Source organism: Camelina sativa, chromosome 9, assembly GCF_030686135.1.
Source record: "Camelina sativa cultivar CO46 ecotype springtype chromosome 9, ASM3068613v1".
NCBI classification, from domain to species: domain Eukaryota; kingdom Viridiplantae; phylum Streptophyta; class Magnoliopsida; order Brassicales; family Brassicaceae; genus Camelina; species Camelina sativa.
The window spans coordinates 5,563,973-5,585,608 of NC_141888.1; the positions used below are offsets into that span (position 1 = coordinate 5,563,973).

Consider the following 21,636-nt stretch of genomic DNA (forward strand, 5'->3'; position numbering starts at 1 on the left):
AACGAATAAAAAATTAAAAATTAAAAATTAAGATTAAAAATTAAAAAATTAAAAAAAAAGTATAACGAATACGAAATTTTTTAATCTGATAAGGTAAAAGGTCTCCTCCTGTCCTGATATGGAAAAGTATATGTTATACTATCAGTATTCAATGGTGGTAAGATAATACTTTAATGTGATTCGTATTGAACTTTGACCGTCATGTTTTGGTAAAATTATTAATCTGTCAACTGTTAACAACTCTCACTAAACTCTCTACTGTTTATAACATTGAAGAATGAAAGCATGTTGAAGTTTCTCTATTGATATAATTAGAACAATTCTTGCCACAAATTTAAATCACAATATTAATTTAGTGGGAATATTGGAAAAAAATATATGACTCCTTAAAAATATAAGAGACAACACCACCGAGCAATAGATTTTTTTTGCATGTATGATTTTTATATGAAATATCTTTGCTTAAAATAATAGTAGCATTTAGTTTTTGTAAAAGGATTAAGATAATGTTTGATCCATGAATGTGTGTATAGTGACATGAAATTTAATTTCTAATTAAATATATAAGTAGTTTTCTACCTTTTCTATCTATTAAATGAAATAAAGATTGGCATGATTAGGTGACCGGAAAATAAAATGCCCTTTGACTAATTCACAGTTTCAACTTTTAATTAGTACTACTATTTTTTCAGAGATCAATAGAAAGTTTGAAAACGTTGATCACGACTGTCACTCATTTAAACATTTTAATCTCCAAAAGGACACTATGTCTCTTTAGGATATCTATTGGATAGCCATATACCGACTCCATATGATTTCATGGTAAATTTCTTTCAGCCAAGTTGTGAATGGTGGACAATGGAGACATAATATGCCAATACTATGTATATAATAAATGAAATTTAAAATTTCGTATCTCAAACTACGTTACACAATTTATAATATTTACACTAAACCACTTTTAACATTTTAACCTAGTTTGAAAAAGTGATTTTTTTTTGTCTTCTTTTCAAACTCATTCTATAAAAGGTTGTTTACTGTGTATGAAGATAAATGAAAATTTTGGTTTCAGTTATTTTCGGTTTTTGAGAAAAACCTACTACTATCTATATATACATTTTTCAAGTACATTTAACAAATAAATCCTGAAATTGCCACCTATTTATAAGACTGACATTGGCATTAAATATTAATTTGTTTTTCATTTAATTAATTAATATTAAGTTTATATTTTTAAAAACAAGATTTCTCATCCTAAATAAATTTCCAAAAAAATTGGAACCACTCCCTTTAACATTAAGTATTAATTTTATAATTGATTTAATTAATATTAAGTTTCCAATTTTACAAAACAATATTTTCTCACACAAATTTCATAAACAATCGGTCTAACCAATAAACGAATTGATTTTGGAGGAGGATCCGTGGCCGAGATTTTTGATTCAACGCATTGGTTTCCCCCTAAAATAAATGTTCAAAATCAAATATAAAATATATCATTCAAAAAACTAACGGTATGATTTTAAAAGATAACAAACATATTTACCATTCAATTTGATATCTTATTCAAAGAATAATAATAAAATATAAAAGATATTGCTTGCTCACAAATTTATTTTTATTTTCTATTATGTATTAAAAATAATTTTTACTTCACGGGTTTCATATGATGAGTTTCTATAGATTAAAAATCTTTAAATATGTTGCCTGACCCGCCTAGCATGGCGGTTTTGGAATATAGAACCAACACTAAAGCTTTTAGTTTATCTCATATACACTATAGATTTGTAATCATAGTTTTGAAAAGTAACTTATAAATTATTTAGTATATGAACTACAAAATATTACACATACTATAACATATTCTTAATATTCCGAAAAAAAAATACACATAAAAATATACACTAACATACTATATAGGCATATACCTCTGTTTAATTCTAGAGAACAAAACAAATCTAGAATTTTATATTCTATCTAATAACAAATTTAATGTAATTAGGTTATAAACTTTATAAAACGTAAGAAGAAGAAAAAAAATTCTAAACAAAATTCTAAATTAGATAAAAAGTTAATTAATTGAAAATTTGAAAATTAAATAAATTAAAAATTATTATTTAAAATACAATAATTTATAACATAGTTCCGCGGTGTACCGCGGGTGAAATCCTAGTTGTAATTAAAAGAATTTAACTTGTAATTATCAGAGCAAAGCTTCACATAAGTTCACATAATTAATCACATCCTCATATCTTTACTGCTTTTCTTTATAATCCAAAGCACTATATCATCATAGAGTCAATGTTGGAAGAACTACTGTAAATCCAGTTAACAATCAAAATGTTTTCACTAAATCGAGTTAATAATTTGGTAACAATGGTATTGGGTTATCATTGGAGTTTGTATGATTGATTACTGGATGCCAAATATTTTGTTCTAACATTCAAATTTAGCACATAAAACAATAAATTTCCGGCGATTGACAATACATTTAGATTGATTGATGCATACGCCAAATTTTTGTTTTGTTTTGCCGACTCTCGCGTTAAGCAAACTTGTAATTATTGGGTTTTTCTATTGATAAAAGCATTTATGATGTTTATGAATCCAATTATATTGTCATCAGATTTCTCTTTCCGTGACCACTAACAAAATGAAGTGATAATGAGTAATTCTATATAATAATCTTTTCAGGAGTGGTCATCTTTATGGAATTCTCAACTTTATATATATAAACTATATACACACGCATACTAAACACCAAAATTTTCCAATGTTTGTGTGTTTCCCTTTATTGTTTGGTGACAAGTTTGTACTTCTTGGGATCAATATTTTAAGAAGGATAAGCCATATATTGAAATGTTGTAAAGTTGTAACCATATTATCTAGAATCGATCTAATATTGTTGTGATATTTTGCTTTTTTTTTTTGCTTTAGTAGTATTTTGTTTAGAAGGTTTTGATCAAAGTTTATGTGACTTGACATAGTGATAGATTAAGATAATGGTTTTGGGAGAGTACTCTTTATTATGTATTCTTGAAATAGAAGACTACACAAACATATATCTACGGTACATTAATTAAACTATGATACATTAACCCTAATCTTATAATGCAATGTTTAAAGGGGGATTTAAAGTAGATAGTAAGATCTTATGTGCTTCGAAACTCGAAAAAAAAAAAATTATGAAACAAAAATTCTTAAAAAAATCAAAATCCAATAACAATAGCAAATGGAATCTTTAAAGAAAACAATGATGGCATGGGTTATGTGTGTTTTCGGTTCAAGAGTCAAGACAATGCACAAAGATCCAAAGAAAGGAACTCAAACACACACAAAAACAGAGAAATTAAATAGTAAAAGTGGAAGTTGTGTCATGTGTGATGTGTGATGCCCACTTATAATTATCGAGGTATCTAATTTGGTTTGGCTAAACCAAGCTGAAATCGTTTTTTGAAAATTGAAGCAATATTTTAGATTGTTCCCGATTTTAGTTCTCTATGTACGAAAAAATGACTTAACTATAACGAGATGTCATTGAGCTAGACATAGTGGATGAAGAAACCATGCTAACTAGAACTATACGTAACTTTTTGCGTATGTATACTTTGTATTTGACTTTGACGGTTAACCACATAAATCAGCCAATGTAACTAGAAACCGAGAAGTATAATTAGGAATCCTTACTTATTATAGGATGCATGTGTTATGTGATGTTATGTATATGCCATCCAGAAATGATCTATTATTAATCGTTTTTTTTTACCATAATATATATGTAGCTTACTGATTTATATGCAGTGTCATCATTTGAATTTAAATTTATATAACTTTTGGACCCTTTTTTCCTGCAAAAAACTGAACTACAATTTGAGGTTTTTGTCTTTCAAGTTCCAACGTCGAACTAATATATAGCATCGTTATAATATATATATTTTTTTGGGCAAAATCTAAAGTTTTTTTTTTGTCTTTAAATCATTGAACATATAAATTTCAATTTTTTGTAGATTTAATGTACTGTTGATAAATTTAATCAGTAAGATATTATAAATGTTTAAAAGAAATGATAATATCATCTTAATATAACAATTTAAATTGTCAATTACAATTCTATAAACATTTTCTTACATATTTAAAATAAGTAAAGTAAGTATACGGTTACCGCCTAGAATGATAGTGGCACAAAACTTGCGATTCACTGTTAAGTAGTAACTACAAATTAAGAAAACTAAGAGACAAAACAATCAACTATTTGGTCAAGCTCTTCTGGCCACGAGACAAAAACTCAGTAATCTTCTCCAAAGCCACCGTGCGTCCAAACTGGGCAAAACCATCGCACTGTCCGGTCTCTTTGTCAAGCTCCAAGAAAGTTAACTTCAAACTCTTCCGTTCCTCCTCCACCTCTCTCATAGCGACAGCCATCGAATACCGTTTCTTAACTGCAAACTCGGCTGCGACTCGAATCGATTTCTCAACACTTTCAAGTCGACTCACCAATTTGGTAATCTTCTCTACTTCTTTAAGAGCAACCGTTGTTCCTCTTTCCATCGAGCTCATCGCAGTCTTTTGTCGTTTCAAAGCTTCGGTTGATCTCTTTCACCTCGAAGCTACAAACGAACTCAACGCCTCCAATGGAACGAATCCAAAAATCCCCACCACCATCTTGCTAATGAATATAGCAACGATTACAGGAGCTAATAAAGCGGCAGTAACAATAGCTCTTCGACCTCTAACACGTCTCAATTTTTTATCAATTCCTTTCATCGTCTTCTCTAATTCCACAATCATCTTCGCCAGCTCTTCGTGACAGCTCTGTAATTTGCTGAGAAACTCACAATAATCCAAGTCGTGGTCATCAAAGTCGTTGAAGTTCCTCAGATCCCTGAATGTTTTTCTGAAACTCGCTTCCATTAGTCCCCCATAACTCAATTGTTCTTCATGAAAATCATTCAGAGCTTCATCAATCAAGTTATAATCCTTCTTCTCGGTTCTCTCTAAGCATGTCTTGAGAGAGTCGCAGATATGAGAAACAGATTTGCTAGTGCTGAAGTATTTGTTGAGAAGATGGAACAACTCCGGATCTTCACGTAGATCGGTCTGTTGAAATTCTATGAATAATTTGGACACGTCTTCGTCCATGTTGTCCATACAGTCCCCAAGTTTCTTTATGTTATCTTCTGATCGAGATCGAAGCATTCCCCTAGTTGTAGTGTTGCCAATGGTGGAAGTAGTAGTATGGGAGTGGGATAAACAGTGGATCTAGGTTGACGAGGCCTGAGAATACGTGACAAGAATGATTTGCAATATCTAATCTTCATTCTTTCGTAAAGCAAAAAACAGAAACAAAGTCAGAGAACAGAGTTCACAAAGAATTTAGAGCAGAGTAAAGAGTTTCACACTTTTTAAATGAATAAAGAAGAATGAATATAGAACTATTGGTCATCGATTCGATCGTGTGTTATATATACGAAAGAATTTTCCATTTTTTTCACGCTGCTAATTCTAAGCATTTCCCATTTTTTTCGAAGAAATATTTCCTTTCTTTTCTTGCCAAGTAGTAAAGATTTTCCCTTTTTTTTACGCAGTTGTATAAACCAAGAAAGAAATGGAAATATTAAGTTGATGTAACGGTCAATTCCTAAGTAATTGTAAATATTAAAAAATAAAATAAATCAACTTACAGTCTTACACAGTACCAAAACCGAATAATTAATTTTAAATTATAATGAACCAAATCTGGTAAAAAAATTAATGGAAATAGAAATTCAACTTAACCAAACCGGTAATCAAAGTTATTTTTATAATCTAATTAAATTAAACCGAGTCAACCGTAAACCTACTTTGACTTACTTGTTTACTATTCTAATCCGATGTCAAACCGGAAAATGGTTCCATCGCTGGAAACTGACCGGGAAAGAGACAAAAACCAAGTCTCAACATCTATAGCTTCTCTTCTCAAAAATAATTGTCGATGCGTCCGTTTCCAATTTCTCTGTTTTCCCTGGTGCTCTCTTATAAAAAAAAAATTTGATTCCTTGGCTTGTAAGATACTACTTCTTTGGATAATATCTTAGGTCTTTTCAACTCTAAATCTCTTTGCTTTCGGTGTTCCTTCTTTGACGACTCACCTCTACTCTCGTTTGGTGTAATGAGGAAAAGAGCAAAGAAAACGGTTAGTTTCGGAACTCGGAAGCAGGTCACTTATAAAATGCTGTTGCGGAGATTTAGAACGATGAAGTGATGGCTGAGTCTTTAGAGGCATCGACGCAGGAGATCTTCCCTCCACTTCGACCCCATCAGAAGGTAGATGAAGAAGACGGAGAGAAAAAGAAAGAGGAAGAACCACTGAAATCTGATTTCGCAACTAAGGAAGATGCTTCTCCTTCTCAGCATCAGGGGCAGGAGAACGACACGGCCGAGGGAATGAATGAGGATAAGAAGAAACGTGGGGGTAAACCAAAGAGGGTAACGAAGAAGGAGACTGAGAATAAAGATGAGAAGAAACAGGCTCCGAGAGCTAAGAAAGCCCGAGCGACCAAACCACAGGAAGAGCCTGACTACTTTAAGGAGAAACGTAACCTGCAAGATTTGTGGAAAGCAGCCTTTCCAGGCTATCGGCAATGTCCCTAAGTTGGTTGAGGAACCCGTAGGTAAAGTCTTAGGATTAGACTTATCTAGGAAGCCTTAGTCGGTTTAGGGAATTAGGAAGGGTTAAAGAAAGTTGGACTAAGGAAGGTTGGTACGGGTTAAGCTTGACGGTTGGTCATGGTAGTACCCGCGGACATAGGCAATCCGGACAATGGTGGCGTCGGCCAGTGCGGAACGGTCATCGGTAAGGCAGATAGTGGTATTGCCGATCGATGCGGATTACCCTCGGTAATTTGCACGAATAAAGGACAGGTCCGGTACGTAACATTCTCTTAGGCTGGTACGCGAGCAGGTCCTTTGTGTATCACCCGCCAGTTCGGTACCCGGTGGTCGGACACGGCCGTACCGGTACGCTAACGAATGGACGGTCAGGATGCACGGACGCTTGCTAAGGGAATGGACGGCCAGGATCGTCCCAAAGGTGATGCTTATCCGATCAGCGTCCGTCCTTATCCGTTCGACCGGGATGCTTATCCAAACCGATCGTCCTTATCCGACCGCTAGGTGTTGCCACCGGAGCTGTGAAGAGTGTCCGCTAGGTGTCGCGCCAAGGGACGCCCTGTGCCACCTCCTGCTTACTTAAACCGACCTTGAGAGGCTATATAAACCCCCTCTCCCTCGTCCATTTCTCCTCACACCTAAAGCTTACCTTAAAATCCCTTAGCGCTAGGAAGAGATCGCGGAGAGCTGCGAAGCGCGGGAAGAGTCAAGGTGAGTTTCCCGCGTGTGGGTAGCACGTGAATAGGATAGTTTAATTTTTGTTTAGTTAATTATTTGAATGAGGTTAGTCTTAATTACTTGATTAGTTTAAGATTAAGTTAGTTAAGAAGGATTAAGGTAGTTAAGTAGGATTAAGTTAGTTAAGAAGGATTAAGGTAGTTAAGTAGGATTAAGGTAGTTAATCAAGGTTAAGATAATTAATCATGATTAGGTTAGATAATTATGATTAAGTTAGGATGATTAGGATTAAGTTTAGTTAATCCTGATTTAGGATGCTAATTAAGATTAGGATGGTAATTAGCGCCTAAGTTAGAATTGCTTAAGGATTAGCATTAGGATTAAGATTGTTTAGTAGGGATTAGCGTTCGTTTTCGGAATGCTTAGCGTTTAGTGTCTAAGTTAGAATTGCTTAGTGGTCATTAGCACGTAGGTGTGGAACTTCTTAGTTGTTTTGTGTGTGATTGCTTGGTACGCCATTTCTTGGGTGACTGGTTATTCTTGTTGTGATATTGCTTGTCTGCGTGCATCATTTTAGATACCACCTGCATTATTCCATTAGGACGTGATCATATTGCATTATTATGTTGTTTGCTTGCATACTTGTTTTGCTTGTGTGATTGCTTAGTATAGCGTCGTGATGATATAACCGTGATGCTGGACGTTTAGTCGCATTGCCGTTATGCCATCCGATTGCTATTGTTTGCTTGCATTGTTATGTCCCTTGTGTGATTGTTGGTTAGTATAACATCGTGATGGTATAGCCGGGATGCTGGACGGTTAGTCGCATTGTCGTTATGCCGTCCAATTGTTATACTGTTGCTTGCTGCATGTTAGTTAGTATCATGTAGTTAGTTGCATTAGGCGAATCATGAGGATCCCGTCGTCTGGGGCGGATCATGACCGGCCAGACACTACATGACGATGTAGTATAAAGGAATGTATATCCCTGTAGACTTTGTGTCTAGGGTGGGGGCATTACCTTTGAGGAATGTATATCCTTGTAGACTTTGTGTCTAAGGTGGGGGCATTGCCTCGGGGAGATCATGTATTCGCTAGGGGCCCGACTTAGGGTAGAAGCATGCATATTTACTATCTCCGCTGCATGTTTAAATTCGAGTCTTCATGCATTGCATTTCGTTGCTTGTTGCATTGTATCTCTGCTTGTTTATTGGTTACGTAATGCTTGCTGCTTGGGGATGGTAGATGAGTAGGATTTCCCTGAGTAGATGAGTAGGATTTCCTTGAGTAGATGAGTAGGTCTTCCATAGGTAGATGGGTAAGATTTCCTTAGATATCGGCCTCACTAAGTAATACTAGATTACTTATGATTCTACTTCCATTTTTCCAGGGATCCTTAGTCGAAAGATCTCCGTAGCAAAGGCAACGTGACCAAGCGAATCAATGTAGGTTTTACAGCTTTTGTAAATTCATTTACTATGTATATTATGTATGGTTTTCAAAGAGGATCCGAAAGCTATATATAAACGTTTTGGTAACGATTTTCGCGTATACTATATCTATGTAAAGACTCGAATTTCACAAAGGCTAAATGGTTATTCCAACTGATATTAAGTCTAGTCCGGACTTAACACAACTCTCGCTCGCGGTACGGGTTGCAAAGCCTTAGGCCGTGTTCGGGAGGTTGGGCGCTCGCGGTTGGATGACCAGGGGGATTGGATTTGTTCCAAAAGCCTTGGTCGGCCGACTACGCGAGTCCTACGTAGCGCTCTCGATTTGTTCTTATATTTTAAGGGCGGGTCGGGGGTGTTACAGTAGGTTCCACGTCATCTTTCTCTTATCTCATAAGGTGTTTTTCTTGAGAAAGTAATGGATGATTTAGTTTGATTGATCATTTGGCCTGATGCTTCACCGTATTTCCGCAGGATTGTTTTCAGGGTTCTGCAGCTCTGAGGATCGGAGCGGCAGAAGAACATGGTGTCATCAGCGAATAGCAAGTGATTGATCCTTGGACTTCCTTTGGCCACCCTTAGCCCTGGTAAGTTCCCTTTCAATTGAGCTTTATGACACAATCCAGATAGAACCTCACTGCAAATTATGAATAAATAGGGGGAGAGGGGATCTCCTTATCTAATACCCCTCTCAGGAACCACTAGACCTTTGGCTTGTCCATTAAGTAGGAACGAATAAGTGACTGTTGACACGCACTGCATAAGCCATTGTATCAAAGTTCTATGAAACCCCATTCGCTCAAGGGCTGCCTGAATAAAATCCCACTCTAGGCGATCGTAGGCTTTGCTTATGTCAGTTTTCACTGCCATGAAGCATCTCTTCTTTGCTCCAGAGGTTTTGAGATAGTGGAGTGCTTCATGAGTAATGAGGACATTGTTAGAAATTGCTCTTTGTGGCACAAAAGCAGATTGGTTCTGAGATATACAAGCATGTAGGATAGGTTGGAGTCTTTTAGCTAGTAGCTTTGATATAATCTTGTAGTACACAGAACACAAAGCTATTGGTCTGTAATCTGAGACTTTTTGAGGAACAGTGATCTTCGGGATCAATCTAATATGCGTGTGATTTATCTTATCTGGCAGGATCCCATTGATGAAGAAACTTTGTACCTCGGCAATAGTTTCAGAAGCCACAGTCTCCCAGTTTGTTTGAAAGAAACTCGCAGAAAACCCGTCAGGTCCCGGTGCCTTATCTGGGTGAATTGAGAAGCAGGCAGACTTTATTTCCAGGGGAGTGGGCATTGCAATCAGCTTATCATTCATTTCTGCAGTTATACATGGGGTGAGTGCTTCTTCGACCACCGTTTTCCTCTCCCCCTCTTGAGTTGTGAATATGTCTTGAAAGTATTCAGAGATAACTGTGAGAATGTCTCTTTCTTCGTAAACTGGGGAGCCTGTTGGTGTCTCAATGACCGAGATGGTGTTCAAGGCTCGTCAGCCTTTTGTTGAAGCGTGGAAGTATCCAGAGTTTCTGTCTCCAAGAGCAAGCCACAACTGACGGCTACGTTGTTTCCAGAACTCCTCCTCCTGTTTATATGCTCTTTGGAGGCTTTGATTAATTAGGTCAATACTACTCTGTGTTGCAACATCATCAATCATAGCCTCTTCCAACTGGTCTTTGAGAGAGTTTATCTCCTTTTGGCTGTTTTGCAGTTGGAGTTTGCTCCATTTGATGATAGTTGTTCTGCAGTGATGAAGACGTTGATCCACTGAAGTAGCCGGATCAGAGTTCCAGGCTTCTTTAACTAGCTTTAGAACTTCAGGTTGTTCTTTCAAACGTCTATCATATCTAAAAAGACCTTTTCTTTTCTTCTTTTCAGGATCAAAGGAAGTTACCAGAGGCCGATGGTCTGATCCTTCAAAACGAAGGAATTCACTGCGTCCTGATGTCGCTATTAGCCATTGCTCGATCCAAGCGACATCTAACAACATGGTTATTCCGTTTGCCTCTCCACGAGAGGAAATTGCCGCAATGTTTAAGGTCATATAGGTCACAAGAGGACATAAGATGCCTTAAATCTGAGAAAGAACCTTCAGTTCTAGGTGGGCCTCCCACTTTTTCCTCACTGCTGATAATATCATTGAAGTCCCCGGTGAGGAACCAAGGTCCAGATCTTGAAGAAGCAAGATCCTGAAGGCTATTCCACACTGTTTTTCGTTGAGTGCGGTCTGGTTCCCCATACAGGAAGGTAGAGTAAAAAGTTATGCCCTTAGCTTTGATTTTTGTATCTATGAAGTGTTGATTGGCAGATATAACTTCCACCTCTATGTTTGGTTTCCAGAAGAGCGCCAAACCCCCTGAAGACGGAGTGAGTGGAGGGACCAGATGATACGATGGATAGTCTATCCTTTGAAGGGAATTAAGGACTGTTTCCGAGGAGTTCTTCGTCTCCATAAGGAAAACAATGTCAGGGGAGATCTTTCGTCGGATCTCCTTCAACCGCTGGATTGTTATGGGATTCCCCAACCCACAACAATTCCAGCTCACCACTCTTAAGGAAGAGGAGGTGCTGGATTCGGAAAATCCAGTTTTGTCTTCCTTACTTGTGGAACCAGTGAAATCTTTGGGGGGGGGGGGGGGGGCTGAGGTACTAGCGGGATGGTGTTGATCTTGGATTCTCTGTCCCGAAGTTGGACCTCTTGAAGAGCTTGAGCCAGAGCCCTGCTTCTTAGATGCCTTTGAAGTAAGATGTTTCTTTGGTGACTCTTGCAGCAGGTTGCGTTTCTGGCTTTTGGCTCCAGTAAGCTTGACAGTAGATTTAGTTACACTCTTAGATAGTGGGGGGTCTTCCTCTCCCTCTTTTCGAGGTCTGACTTAAGATTTGTGATTGTCTTCCATGTTGGGTTCCAAGGTCAGGGGGAGAGGCATCCAGCATTCCGGGTGGTCTACAGTCTCCAGGAAGTACTTGAGGTTGTTCAGAGCTTAAGCTGGCTGCTGCAGAAATAATCTGATCCGCTGTTTCATTCGTTAAGTTTCTAGCCTCGCCTTGAATGACACGTTGTCGTCTGGCTGCACTCTCAGTGGGATCCGCACAAGAAATATATTGTACTGTGACCTCTTTCAAGTCGTTCAGCACTTGGTCCTTTGAAGGGATAGATGGGGGCGAGGGGAGTGGGGTCTTTGAGGCCAGACCACCTGAACTATCATTCCGTGGAAGATGAATACGGGAAGGTGAGGTGGTGGGTTCTAGTTCCTCAGATTCTCGCTCCAGAGGGGGGCGACGTGGTCTAGAGGAGTCAGATTTCTCTGGTGATGCCCTCGCCAAAGCCTCTCCTTTTTCTCGCCATTGTGTGTTACTGGCTGATGGTCTTCTAGCCTCTCTTGAATAAGGGTGATGTCGGATAGACTCTCTGCTGTGGTAGCTTCTTTGCGGGTAATGTTCCCTATCAGAGTTCCGTCTTTGACTTCTAGGGATCCTGGAACGGTCATTTTGACTTGAGTAACCATATGACTTACTAGCAGCGGGTTGTAGGCGAGAGCCTTGGTTTGTAGGACCGACAGAAGGATAGTTCCTTGATATCGACTGACCAGAGACCTCCTTTGGGGGTCGAAAGTTATTTTCTGGTGTGTAGTAGTTCATGCGGATTCCTTGAGGTTCTGATAGACTGACAGATTTATTTGTTGCAGGGGATTCTTTCTCTACAGCTATACCTGGGCAGTTCTTAACGTCGTGAGTCAGCCGCTGGCAATGAGAGCAATGATTTTTCAGATTCTTGTAGTCAAGGACAACAAGGACTTCACTTCCATCAGCAAACTCGACAATGGTTTCTTTTAACAAAGGTTGGAGACCATCCACCTGGACGCGAATCTTGGCAGTCGAGTTGGTAATTTCTGTGTTCTCTATCTCTCCTAGCTCCTCCCCTATGGTTTGTAGCATAGCTGGTTGCCAATAATGTTTTGGAAGCCCCTGTAGTTCAACCCAGAACGGGATCTTGGAGGGGAAGCTATCAGATATTACCGGTTCCCATTTCTATAGGATGACCATCCACTGGTCAAAATGGTAAGGCCTGTTGTCCAACACTTTTTGCATATCTTCTTCGTAGTCAAATCTGAACTGGAAAACTCCTCGGCCCAGATCTGATCCCACTGCTTTCCCTTTCAGCGTCCAACGGTTTGCTAGAAACGAAAATAGGGACCAGAGACGTTGCACCAATGGGTTCATAAGGCGGCCCAGTAGGGTAAGTGAATTTTCCTCGATTAGTGCAGAGGTATCCAGTTCGGGGGCTCTAATTCTTCTTCGTGGAGGAGGGGAAAACCCAGAGGCTAGTTCTTTTCCTTTGAGATGGTAAAGGATTCGTTTTTCCATGGTATCAAGACGGTTTACAAGGGTTTTGAGCAAAGGTTGGTTGTGATACAGGTATATCTTCGAACTCGGAGTTTGCAGGTTCAACAAGTATCAAAGGTTTAACAGTTTGAAAAGGTTAATAGGGTGAAAGTAGACTAACAACGTACCAGAGGGGGAAGAGAAACTTCTTCTGCACCGCTAAAACTCGACTAGTCAAGCACGGACGAAGAAAGGACGGTGGAGAGGGGTACCAGAGAGGAAAAGCTTGCCGGAATTCATGAACGGACCGTTAGATAACGGGGAGGTCATGTGGAGGACTAGCGGTTATTTCCTCTAATGGTATAAAGAAGTTGGTGAAATCCGGTTTTTTGAAAAACTCATTCTGTTTTGGGATTCCTCGGGGCTCGTGCCTGGGAGAGAAAAATGTTGTGACTTTCACCACTTTTCTCTTGGTTCTCATCATGTTTTGGTCCGACTTTTAATAGAAGATGAAACTTTTCAAAACAAGGTATTTCCCACCACTCCTAGTCAATCTCCTAATACGAATACACCTCTCTATTTATATTTGAGAACGTAATTTGATTTGGTTTAGTTTGTTTAATAGTATTCAAGTTATGGGCTCGATCATGAAAAAGTATTATTCTTTAAAAACACGATTCAAGTCATGTCTTATCCTCCATACGCATAACCAAATCATACACATTCATGGACCCTTAAACTAGTATAATTTAGGATAAACACAGAAGAATAAATATTCCTTAGAAAGTCTTTACCACTCTTAACTATGCAAAAACAATGAAGCAGCATTCAAGATGGTGTCATCCAAAGAAAAGAATGATCAAAAGAAAATTTAGACAACCAACCAAAATGTTAAGAACTATGTTTACCAGACATATTTTATTAATCACATGTTAAGAATTAATCTAACAAACTCTTAATGTTCTAGAATAGTAAGAAACAGGGAAGCGATTAATAAAGCATAAATACATTTAGTAGATACAAAGAGCAGAGACTCATTATGTCACATGCATATAGTGGGGATGATAAAACTGTATGTCAATTACAAAATTATATTATTAAACAAAAAAAATAAGTAACAGAGAAATCAAATTAAGATTCGTTGCACTTTCTAATTGGATACACTAGTGATTCAATGGAGTTCTAAGCTCCATCAAGTTGTAAGATTAAGTGACTAAAGATAGACACTAGTGCCATAACACAAATATTTACAATTTGTATTGTAAAAAAATCAAGGCAATGAGTATACTTGGTAGAATGCCAGAACAATAATCATCAGTCTTTGATGCACACTTCAAGAATGTTATTTTGTATGTTTGAGCCAATCACCAAGAATTTAGAGCATGACGCAAAGACAAAATACGTTCATAAAGCAAGAGATCTTATGCTACATGCATGCACCAAAGGAAAGATAATAAGTATTAAAAAATATCATTTCATATGTTTGGAATATTCATACTAACCATACGACATTGATTATGGATTCTTACTTGGGGTATAGTTTAGGATAAACATACAAGAATAAATATTTCCAAAAAAACTTAAGTCAATTTACCACAGTAAATATTCAGAGAACCAACAAGTAAAAGTCACGAAAGTATCATCCAAAGACAATTTGACAACAAACCAAAATGCAAGGAAAAGGAGAAAAATTACAAAGGACAATGGTAATTGACAAACCCAAAATTGAAATTCAAAGTACCTATGTCAAACAAACAAAAAGAATTGAAAAAAATGAAATAGACAAGATATATATGCACATTTACAGTAGCGGCGTTTCATATAAACGTAACAGAACATGACTCTTACTTTGAACATGACTCTTACTTTGAACATGTTACTAACACATTGCACACCGAAACGAAGTTCTTCTACTTTGCCGATGACAAACAAAAAAACTCGACTTTGAACATGTATATATTATATATGTGTACTAGAAGAACTTTCAAGTCTAACAACTGATATAGCAAACCGAAACAAAATATTAGACATAGAACATATTTAGTCAACCTAAAGAGCAGAGAATATCATAGCAGTTCTTTCACATGCCAACTATATGTGGGAGAAAAAACATGATAGGAAAGATTTTGACATCAACTCAAAATCTGATAGGAAACCTGATAAAAGTGTACTAAATTCTGTTTTTGACATCAGTAAAAGAGAAAACATGATAGGAAAATTAAGAAAGATCTATTTCACATTCTAGTAATTCAATAGATTTCAAGCTCCAACAACTCAATAAGACAAAGATTAGACTCTTGGACTAGTACCATAAGAGAGATATTTCAATCAGTTTATATAGTAAATACTCAGGTAACATTTAAAATCTGTAGAATTTAACACTGTAATCATCAGTTAATGATGCAGAATACCGAGATATCAATCAACAAGGGTTTAAAGGATAACGCAAAACATATACATTTGAGGTTCACGAAAACTACTACGAGATGCATACACTTCATAGAATGAGAAACTTTATATTACATAGAAGCACCAAAACAGAGATTTAAGTATTTTATACACAATGTAATATTCCAAAATAAAACCTACCTTTTATAGTAGACAACAGAAAATACTACCATTATACTCATATGATGCAGACATTTAAAATGTCACTGACACCAGTAGAATAATCACATGCGACTAAAAGAGAGAACCTATGATACTTACAAGCACCAAAACAGAGAGCTAAGCATATAGCTGAACAAATCAAAATTGTATCATAGTTACAAACAAAACAGAAATAATCTAACAAACTCTTACAATGTTCTAAAAATAGAATAGTAAGAAACAGAGAAGTGATTAATAAAGCATAACACATTTAGTAGACCACAAAGAGCAGAGACTCATTATGCCACATGCCTATAGTGGGGATGATAAAACTGTATGTCAATTACAGAACTGTATTATTAAACAAAAACATAACTAACAGAGAAATTAAGCTAAGATTCGTTGCACTTTCTAAACGGATACACTAGTGATTCAATGGAGCTCAAAGCTCCATCAAGTGGTAAGATTAAGTGCCTAAAGAATAGACACTAGTGCCATAACACAGATATTTACAATCAATGTAAACAAATTAAGGCAATGAGTATACTTGTAGAATGTAAGACAATATCTGTGTATCATTTTGTATGTTTGAGCCAATCAACAAGAGTTTAGAGCGTGACGCAAATATATATACAAGCAAGAGATCTTATGATACATATATGCACAAAAGCAGATATAATTAGTATAAAGTTAAGTCAATCTACCACAGTAAATATTCTGAGAATCAAAACGCAAAAGTCACAAATGCATCATCCAAAGACAATCTGACAACAAACCAAAATGCAAGAACTATGATCACCAGACATCTTATAATGTAACATAAAGCAAGAACAATTACAGAGGACACTGGTAGTTGACAAAACCAAAATTGAAAATCGAAGAGTCTATCTCAAACAAACAAACAATAAAATATTCCTTTCTTAAGAGATTACAGATGGAATTAAAAAGTGAAATAGACAAGAACATACACATTGATAGTAGCTTCGTTTCTTAGAAACGTACATAACATGACTTTTATAGTTAGAAACGTACATAAAATGACTTTTATAGTCTTATACAATGTTCTATAATACTAACTCATTGCGCTACTTTGCCGTATGAAAAACTAAAAACTCGACTTGGAACATATAATATATATATGTGTGTCTTTGAAGAACTTTCAAGTCTAACAACCAATATCGCAAACTACGGTTCCTTGAACCGATACAAAATATTAGACATAGAACACAATTAGCGTACTAAATTCTGTTTTTGACATCAGTCACAGAAAAGTGTACTAAAACAAAAAGCATGGTAGGAAAATCAACAAAGATCCATTTCACATTCTAGTAATTCAATAAATTTTAGCTCCAGCAACTCAATAAGACTAAGATTAAACTCTAATACCATAAAAGAAATATTTCAATCATTTTATATAGTAAAAACTCAAGCAACATTTACAATATGTAGAACTTAACACTGTAAGTATCAGTTAATGATGCAGAATACCAAGATATCAATCAACAAGGGTTTAGAGAATAGCGCAAAACATACATTTCATAGAATAAGAAACCTTATGCTACATAGAAGCACAAAAACGAGATAATAAGTATTTTATACACAAACACAATGTAATGTTCTAAAATAAAATCTACCTTTTATCGTAGACAACAGAAAAAAACACAAATGATGCAGACATTTAAAATGTGATTCACACCAGTAGAATAATCACCAAGGGTTTAAACGTTGAAGCATAACACAGGCGACTAAAAGAGAGAACCTATGATACGTCCAAGCACCAAAACAGAGATAAGCATATAGCTGAACAAATCAAAATTGTATCATAATTACAAACAAGTTTGAAAGCATATACCTGTCCAAGAAGTCTGCTACACTTGGAATCTCCTTAACCTGCAGAAATTAAAATTGGTTAGTCTTCATTTAATGGAAATGGTTGATACTTACCTCATTTTTGGAAGCTATCGATCGTCTTTTCTCTCTATGTTTTAGGCTCAGCTTTTTTTTTCTGAAGACTTCTTTTAGCCATTGGTCTATTAGTTTTAGCCTTTAACTTAACCTCTTTCTCTTAAGGAGCTGGTCGTTTATACCATCCAACAATTCTTTGTCAAATATCTTTGTCTTTATCTTTTTTTAAGCCGTTGGTAACCGCTCCATAGTCTTATAACTTCTTTAAGCCGTTGGTCTATTAGTATTAGGTTCAGCCTTTTACCTTAATCTCTTTCTCTTAATGTGCTGGTCGTTTGTACCATCCAACAAGTCTTTACTCAAGTGTTGGTCGTTTTTACCATCCAACAAGTCTTAATCACTCCATTGTCTTTGTCAAAGATCTTTGTCTTATCTTTAAGCCGGTGGTATCTGCTCTTCTTTAAGCCGTTGGTCTATTAGTTTCTTTCTATGTCTTATTTCTTTGTCAAGTAATGTTGTCTTTATGCCTCATATTTTAAGCCGGTGGTCTGATTCCATCAAACAAAGGGTTGGTCGTTTTTACCATCCAACCCAAAGTCTGTGACTTCTTTCTATGTCTTCAGTCAGGGGTAGTCAAATTGTGAACTCTTTCTTTTCTTTTTTCCCCCTTTATCAATCTCTGTCTTATTAGACTTCTTAAGCCGTTGGTCATTCCCCCATCAAACAAAGGGTTGGTCGTTTTTACCATCCAACCCAAAGTCTGTGACTTCTTTCTATGTCTTTAAGTCGGGGAGAGTCAAATTATGAACTCTTCTTTTTTTCTTTTTTCCCCTTTATCCAGTCTCTGTCTTACAGACTTCTTAAGCCTTCCCTCCCAACATGCATGCACTACCCATCCAATATATCCGATTTCGTTCGGGACAATGTCCCCAAAAAGAATCAGACAGAGCACCATTAGATTAGTGTCTGCCCATGAATCTCTTTGGGTTTTAAAAAAAAAACAAAACAAAAACCATCCAAAAACAAAGTTCCGTAGAACAATTTCAAAAAAGGCTTTGAAAAACAGATGACTTGGATATATAAAATACCAAGACTGATGTCATCAATTGCAAAACAAAATCATAGACGAGAGAACTGATCGATCGTAAAGGTTTGTTCTCTTGTTCGATTTCAATCCTCAAAAACTGAAAAACAAAACCAAAATTAAAATCAGGAAGACAAGCGATATACATACCTCGACCACATGTCTCAAGCTGAGAGGAGACAAGCTTCTTCGGAACCCTAAAAGAAACTAAAACAACAAAATTGCGACTATTAGAAACTTGAAATCCAAAAAAAAAACAGATCACGAAAGATAAGGAAGGAATCTAACCAAAATTATCATTAAAACCCAGACGATCATGGTAGCAGATTCAGGCCAAATCAAGTAGTACCTCGATGATGGATTTCAAGCGGAGACATGCTTCTTCGAAACCCTAAACAAGAAAAAGTATATACGAACTATTAGAATTCTTCGATATCAGAAAAAAAAAAAAAAAAAAAAAAAAAAACAGATCGCGAAAGATTAGTGAGAAATCTAACCAAAATCACCATCAAAACGCAGACGATTGTACCAGATTCACGCCAATATAAGATCAGTACAACCAGATCAAGATCGATTACACCAATCTATAAATCCTAAAACCAAACTCGCGATCCTATAGAAATCTAAAGAAACTTACTAATCTACAAATTATTGTAACAGATCTTCGATTAATCGAGTGGATTCTTCCCGACGAAAAAGAGAGAAAATTTGAGAGAAATTTTTTTTTTTTTTTTTTTTTGGTTCTGAGGAATTGTGAAAATATTAATCTGTTGCGTCTTGAGTCTTGACAGTAAACGCGTTTTAATATTATTAATACTGTATCGACCGTTGATCCGTTAGATACTCTAATCGGACGCTCCTGCATCTTCTGCTGTAGGCGGTTTATGTTAAGCCTAATAGATAAGAGTTTAAAGATAGGCCCAATATGGCCCATTAAAAACGCGTACTGTACATCTTTCTAGTTTCTACTTTCTACCATCTGAGAAGAAGATTCATGTCACGTTAGGCCATAATAACTAAAGGCATTTATTAGCTTAAATTATCACACTATCATAATTAATTTTAAATTAAAATGAACAAAACTAAATCTGGTAAAAAAATTAATGGAAATAGAAATTCAACTTAACCAAACCGGTAATCAAAATTATTTTTATAATCTAATTAAATTAAACCGAGTCAACCGTAAACCTACTTTGACTTACTTGTTTACTATTCTAATCCGATGTCAAACCGGAAAATGGTTCCATCGCTGGAAACTGACCGGGAAAGAGACAAAAACCAAGTCTCAACATCTATAGCTTCTCTTCTCAAAAATAATTGTCGATGCGTCCGTTTCCAATTTCTCTGTTTTCCCTGGTGCTCTCTTATAAAAAAAAAATTTGATTCCTTGGCTTGTAAGACACTACTTCTTTGGATAATATCTTAGGTCTTTTCAACTCTAAATCTCTTTGCTTTCGGTGTTCCTTCTTTGACGACTCACCTCTACTCTCGTTTTGGTGTAATGAGGAAAAGAGCAAAGAAAACGGTTAGTTTCGGAACTCGGAAGCAGGTCACTTATAAAATGCTGTTGCGGAGATTTAGAACGATGAAGTGATGGCTGAGTCTTTAGAGGCATCGACGCAGGAGATCTTCCCTCCACTTCGACCCCATCAGAAGGTAGATGAAGAAGACGGAGAGAAAAAGAAAGAGGAAGAACCACTGAAATCTGATTTCTCAACTAAGGAAGATGCTTCTCCTTCTCAGCATCAGGGGCAGGAGAACGACACGGCCGAGGGAATGAATGAGGATAAGAAGGAACGTGGGGGTAAACCAAAGAGGATAACGAAGAAGGAGGTTGAGAATAAAGATGAGAAGAAACAGGCTCCGAGAGCTAAGAAAGCTCAAGCGACCAAACCACAGGAAGAGCCTGACTACTTTGAGGAGAAACGTAACCTGCAAGATTTGTGGAAAGCAGCCTTTCCAGGAAACTGTTAGATGCAATTTATGAACACAATTGGGATTTCAAACATCTTGAAGAAGCATTGGAGGAAGGACGAATAACGTTTATGTTTTCGTCAATGCAGAACCTCAGTTTGTCTCTACAAAGACGTAAACAAGGCTGTCCTTCAGATAAGATAGCAGTCGCATCGATTCAGAGTGCAGTGGAAGACATCATGCCAATGAAGCAGATGAAGATGGACTGGGTTCCTTACGTTCCCTTTGAAGAAAGATCAAGACAAGTTGATAGGTTAAAGTCTCAAATCTTTATCCTGGTCTGTACTCAGAGGAGAAGTGCTCTAAGACATCTCAAGGACGAGCGTGTTTTGAAAGTTCAAATACTGCCTTTCTTATTTCTATGACCCATTCAGGGAAGGTGAACACGAACGGAGTAGTGACTAGTGTGAGGTGCAATTACGGTTCCCATCTGAGACGCTAGTTGTATGTGAATTCGACTGGAGGTTTGACAGACTTGAGGAATTTGTTGATAACCTGATTGAAGCTGACGAAGTATCTGCGGAACAAAAGGATGAATTCAAAGAATTTGTCAAAGAGCAGGTTCGAGAAGCCAAAATACCAAGGCAAGATGCAACAGCTGCTCGAATGCAAGCAATATAAGGTATGAGCCAAGATGATAGGGCAAACCTTTCAAAGCATCAAGTTTTACAAATTCTACCCTCAGCCTCCACCAGACGTCTCAGGACTCAAAGAAATTTCACAGGATTAACCGATACTACAAGAAGGCTCATCAAGTCCTTTAGTATAGAATAGTTCTTAAAATCCTCTATACATATGTTAATGAAAATTTCTAGAATGGTTTTTTTAAAATAGTATTGAACGAGAGTGAAGTAATAGAATGTTGAATTATAGTGTTATCGAATTTATGTAGTTTTGTAAAATGTCAATGGGCAAGGGGTAGAGTCACATTCACCTATGTAACAACCGATGTGGGATTTGGTTACTATTTCATCTTTTTGTC

The 21,636-nt window shown here is 36.7% G+C and overlaps 1 protein-coding gene and 3 pseudogenes across 5 annotated transcripts; 1 reads left to right on the plus strand and 3 right to left on the minus strand.

Annotated features, from left to right (window-relative positions):
- Nucleotides 1-4,053: 4,053 nt before the first annotated feature.
- LOC104715031 (UPF0496 protein At3g57100 pseudogene) lies at nt 4,054-19,459 on the minus strand (annotated as a pseudogene). 3 transcript variants are annotated; one of them, XR_015565280.1, is made up of 6 exons: nt 19,178-19,459; nt 18,969-19,071; nt 18,831-18,887; nt 17,901-18,484; nt 17,544-17,581; nt 17,204-17,450 (listed from the first exon to the last, which is right to left on the minus strand). The product of XR_015565280.1 is annotated as a UPF0496 protein At3g57100 pseudogene, transcript variant X3 (transcript). The 3 variants fall into 3 exon arrangements; XR_015565279.1 differs by lacking the exons at nt 17,204-17,450; nt 18,969-19,071; nt 19,178-19,459 and adding an exon at nt 4,054-5,274 and having other exon boundaries at nt 17,901-18,887; XR_015565278.1 differs by lacking the exons at nt 17,204-17,450; nt 18,969-19,071; nt 19,178-19,459 and adding an exon at nt 4,054-5,274 and having other exon boundaries at nt 17,544-18,877.
- On the minus strand, nt 7,422-11,594 carry LOC147937761 (uncharacterized; annotated as a pseudogene). Its single transcript, XR_015566151.1, has one exon. The product of XR_015566151.1 is annotated as an uncharacterized LOC147937761 (transcript).
- On the minus strand, nt 7,422-13,274 carry LOC147937760 (uncharacterized). The gene has a single exon (XM_087464003.1). It carries the CDS (start codon nt 12,713-12,715, stop codon nt 11,609-11,611), a length of 1,107 nt encoding a protein of 368 aa, XP_087320129.1. The 5' UTR covers nt 12,716-13,274; the 3' UTR covers nt 7,422-11,608.
- A 781-nt stretch (nt 19,460-20,240) lies between the features above and the next one.
- On the plus strand, nt 20,241-21,418 carry LOC104715032 (protein HEAT INTOLERANT 4 pseudogene; annotated as a pseudogene).
- The last annotated feature ends 218 nt before the right edge of the window (nt 21,419-21,636 follow it).

Excerpts from the sequence above, each read along its gene's own strand:
- LOC147937760 (XM_087464003.1), bottom strand. The coding sequence starts at position 12,715 with ATGCTACAAACCATAGGGGAGGAGCTAGGAGAGATAGAGAACACAGAA.